The sequence below is a fragment of the Phanerochaete carnosa genome, assembly GCF_000300595.1.
Source record: "Phanerochaete carnosa HHB-10118-sp unplaced genomic scaffold PHACAscaffold_412, whole genome shotgun sequence".
NCBI classification, from domain to species: Eukaryota; Fungi; Basidiomycota; class Agaricomycetes; order Polyporales; family Phanerochaetaceae; genus Phanerochaete; species Phanerochaete carnosa.
Window position 1 is genome coordinate 1 of NW_006768039.1, and position 3,718 is coordinate 3,718.

The window sequence follows — 3,718 nt, forward strand, 5'->3', positions numbered from 1 at the left end:
AGCGCGTACAGTGGAGGGCGCAGAAATGTAGCGAAAGCGGCAGGGAAAGCTCACGCGAAAGTCATCCACATCAGCGCCATCGGCGCAAATTGCAACAGTCCTGTGCCGTACGCCCGAACGAAGGCCCTCGGAGAAGACGCGATCCTGGATGCGTGCCCGGACGCAACAATTATACGGCCGAGCATCTTATTTGGGAAGGGAGACGGCTTTTTTACTGTGCGTACACTACTCATCCAAGGTTTTGTCTGGGCCGTCGGTGTAAGTTAATACGGTGCTTCGCAGCGCTTTGCACAGCTGGCGAAAATCTTGCCCGTTATGCCAGTCTTTGGTGGCGGTACTGCCAGGTTTCAGCCCGTATTCGTCGACGATGTAGCTCGCGCTATCGAGATCCTGAGCAGGAGGGAAATTGAAACCAATGAAGCATGCGATGGAAAGACCATCGAGGCTGGTGGTCCGGAAGGTGAGGGCATGAGGCTTGTTATCTAATCGCTCAACATCTCTCTCTAGTTTTTACGTATCGTGAGATTATAGAGCTGGTTCTGAAGCATACGAACAAAAAGAGACCGATCATCTCGGTTCCATACGCGGTTGGCACTCTGCAAGGACTCGTGTTCGAGAAGCTTCCTCCTAACCTGCTCACCATCACTCGAGCACAGGTAAAGCAAAAGCTGATCTCGGCTCTGGATTTCGTGTTCATTTATCGGACTCGCACAGGTCCAGCAGCTGAAGGAAGACAACATCGTAAATCCAGCAACATACCAGGACGCCTGCTCCTTCAGAGACATTCTAGGAAATAACGGGTTCAAGCTGACCTCTGTGAACGACGTCCTTCCTTCATACCTTCCGTATGTGTAAAGCCATCATGTCGGGCGAACCGTCCGCGGAGTGATATGGAGTGTCGGCCGAAGAAATGATGCTGGCGCTTTGAAATGCCGTGAAAGCAGCGTGAAAACCATGAATGCATGACATGTCGGCGCGACCGCGCCATTGAGCCACCCAAAAAGGTAAAACATTATCACAGAGGCATCTTCGTGTAGAGGACCATGTGTTGGAACTAAGCATCTTTCCGCCTTTATGAAGCCAGCATTTACCCCACAGCCCTTCTGACTTCCAAGGGCCCGCTCCCTTCCTGACGACAACGTACATGCCCCGGACGAATAATAACGTCGACGACGACGAGGTCAAGCAACAGACCGCCCAACCAGAGCTGCGCTCCACACACCCTGACAGAGACGGGAGTGACATCCAGACATTGCAGGCTGCAGATCAAAGCAATGGTACGCAGTACGCTCTTGCGCGGTGGATTTCTCTGACGCTCTGACCCAGAGCCTGTGATCAACGAGAAGGCGGAGCAACAGCAGCAGCGCCAACCACCTGCTGCTCAGGGCAAACCGTACAGTGTCTACACCACACGGGAGAAGTGGGCCATTGTGGTCATCGCGTCGATAGCAGGCATATTCAGGTGCGTAGCCTGTAACTCGATGGCGATGAGTATACAAATCTTTTACAGTCCTCTCACTGCCAACATCTACTTCCCCGCCATCCCCACGCTGGCCAATGTCTTCCATAAATCTATCGAGCTTATCAACTTGACGATCACCATGTACATGGTGCTCCAAGGCATATGTATGTGCATTATTTCATCCTACTAGTCCTAATCCTTATACCCGCTTCTAGCACCCATGTTCTGGGGAACACTAGCCGACCGCTGGGGAAGACGTCCCATGTTCATGGCCTGCATGCTCGTCCTGGCACTCGCATGTGTCGGCCTGGCCCGTGTTCCGACAAATGCTTATTGGCTGCTCATGGTCCTTCGGTGTCTGCAAGCGGCTGGCTCCGCGAGTACGATTGCTCTCGGGGCAGGAGTTATCGCAGACATAGCCGAGCGCCATGAACGCGGCGGCTTCTTCGGGCTCTATAGCCTGGGCCCTATGGTGACATCCTTCTATACATTTTGATCTCCATTTCCTGACTATAGCGTGCACTTAGGTCGGACCATGCTTAGGACCTGTCATCGGTGGTGCTTTGTCACAGGGACTGGGTTGGAGGTGCGTCACGCCACCTTTGGTGTGGCGCATATACTTAGCAGAGCCCTCTCCGCAGGTCTATCTTCTGGTTTTTATGCATAGGCTCAGCTCTGTGTTTCGTAGCCATGCTTCTGTGCGTGTCCTCCACACCTGCTCCAGACGACTGCTAACACCGGAGCCTAGTATCCTTCCCGAGACTCTACGTTCTCTAGTGGGCGATGGCAGTATCAAGCCACCCCCCTTCTGGCGTCCTCTACTTCCCATTATCGGCCGCGGCAGGTCAGGCCAGAACAGCACGGACCGCCCGCCCAAGCGTCCCTTCCAGAACCCGCTCCGGCTCTTCCTGTATCCCGACGTCTCGATCCTGCTTTTCTTCAACGCGGTGCTCTACGCCGTCTTCTACGGCGTGACCGCCTCGATCTCGACGCTCTTCAGCGAGGCGTACCCGTTCCTGTCCGAGACGGACATCGGCCTGTGCTTCCTCGCGATCGGCGGCGGCATGCTCTTCGGCAGCTGGATCAGCGGCACGGTGCTCGACCGCGAGTACCAGCGCGTGAAGCGCACGCTCGAGCGCAGGGCGCGGGAAGACCCCGACAGCAAGGTCAGGCCCGAGGACGTGACCAAAGACGAACACTTCCCGATCGAGTACGCGCGGTTCCGGACGATGCCTGCGTATTGTGCGGTGTATGTCGGTTGCTGCGCGGGCTACGGGTGGTGCCTGCAGGGCAAGGTCAATCTTGCAGGACCGCTGATCCTGCAGATCGTCAGTAAGTCGCTTTTGCCCTACGACAGCTCTTGCGTAGATGTTCATGAAATGCCCATAGTCGGATATGCGGTTATGTCGGTGATGAACACGACTCAGACGCTGTTAGTTGACTTGCTACCTAACCAGGGGTCCTCTGTGACAGCATGCGTACGTCTGCGCGTAGTATCTGCACCACAACACTTTACTGATGGTCTCGCAGAACAACCTCGTGCGCTGCTCGTTCGGAGCCGCATGCGTATCCGTCATCGACTTGATCATTAAGGCGATTGGGGTCGGGTGGACATACGTCCTGCTTGCAGGCTTGTGCGCCCTCGTCAGCCCCTTAATATTTGTTATCATGTACATGGGCCCGCGGTATAGGGCCAAGCGTAGAGCTCGACGGCTATAACGATCCCATCATCACGCATCTTATGACCCATCTCTGTAGATCATAACCACTCTTAGCTTGGAGGACTGGTACTGTTATTATATTCAGTTTCCCTACGTGTGCGCGTCCTTGATGGTACAAAAGCAAGAAGAGGTCAACGAGGATACCGAAGAGAGACTACCTAAAATGAAACTCAAGAATCCTATTACAACATTCAGAAAGCGAAGATATCCTGCGAAGGCAGTGAAGCCCTGGCCCGAAGAGTATCAAAATCACACTGCAAGAGAGTGACGTGAGTATTACCGTGGATCATGTGGGTGGCGCGGGTCGCTGCGCGGCGGGTAAGGAGACATGTTGGACTGTTGTAAATTGGGGTCGGCCTGCTGCAGCATGAAGTCTGGTGGAAGCTGCTCGGCGTCAAAGCTGATGACCGAGTTGGGCAGGCCGGTGTACGGCGAGACGACGTGGCCGGTCTGGTATTGCGTGTACTCGGCTGGGTAGCCCTGGCCTATCCCAGGACCGATGAGCGGCGGCCACCACTCGTAGCTTGGGACGTAA

General features: G+C 54.8%; 3 protein-coding genes across 3 annotated transcripts; 2 read left to right on the forward strand and 1 right to left on the reverse strand.

The window, feature by feature from the left end:
* Nucleotides 1-24: 24 nt before the first annotated feature.
* On the forward strand, nucleotides 25-912 carry PHACADRAFT_266259 (uncharacterized protein; the record flags this gene model as incomplete). Its single annotated transcript, XM_007402775.1, has 4 exons — nucleotides 25-216; nucleotides 283-460; nucleotides 508-656; nucleotides 715-912. Coding segments are annotated over 4 exons (660 nt in total), but the record flags the coding sequence as incomplete, so codon positions are not given.
* A 211-nt stretch (nucleotides 913-1,123) lies between these two features.
* PHACADRAFT_266260 (uncharacterized protein) lies at nucleotides 1,124-3,277 on the forward strand. Its single transcript, XM_007402776.1, has 9 exons — nucleotides 1,124-1,277; nucleotides 1,327-1,462; nucleotides 1,511-1,626; nucleotides 1,678-1,934; nucleotides 1,990-2,048; nucleotides 2,104-2,160; nucleotides 2,211-2,794; nucleotides 2,852-2,940; nucleotides 2,993-3,277. The coding sequence occupies exons 1-9, from the start codon at nucleotides 1,145-1,147 to the stop codon at nucleotides 3,179-3,181; spliced, it is 1,620 nt and encodes a 539-aa protein (XP_007402838.1). The 5' UTR covers nucleotides 1,124-1,144; the 3' UTR covers nucleotides 3,182-3,277.
* A 182-nt stretch (nucleotides 3,278-3,459) lies between these two features.
* PHACADRAFT_202600 (uncharacterized protein) lies at nucleotides 3,460-3,705 on the reverse strand (the record flags this gene model as incomplete). Its single annotated transcript, XM_007402777.1, has 1 exon — nucleotides 3,460-3,705. A coding segment is annotated over one exon (246 nt), but the record flags the coding sequence as incomplete, so codon positions are not given.
* Between the last annotated feature and the right edge of the window lie 13 nt (nucleotides 3,706-3,718).

Excerpts from the sequence above, each read along its gene's own strand:
- PHACADRAFT_266260 (XM_007402776.1), top strand. The coding sequence starts at position 1,145 with ATGCCCCGGACGAATAATAACGTCGACGACGACGAGGTCAAGCAACAG. Across the intron at positions 1,278-1,326 it reads GGCTGCAGATCAAAGCAATG|AGCCTGTGATCAACGAGAAG; the intron begins GTACGCAGTACG and ends GCTCTGACCCAG. Across the intron at positions 2,049-2,103 it reads TCACAGGGACTGGGTTGGAG|GTCTATCTTCTGGTTTTTAT; the intron begins GTGCGTCACGCC and ends CCCTCTCCGCAG.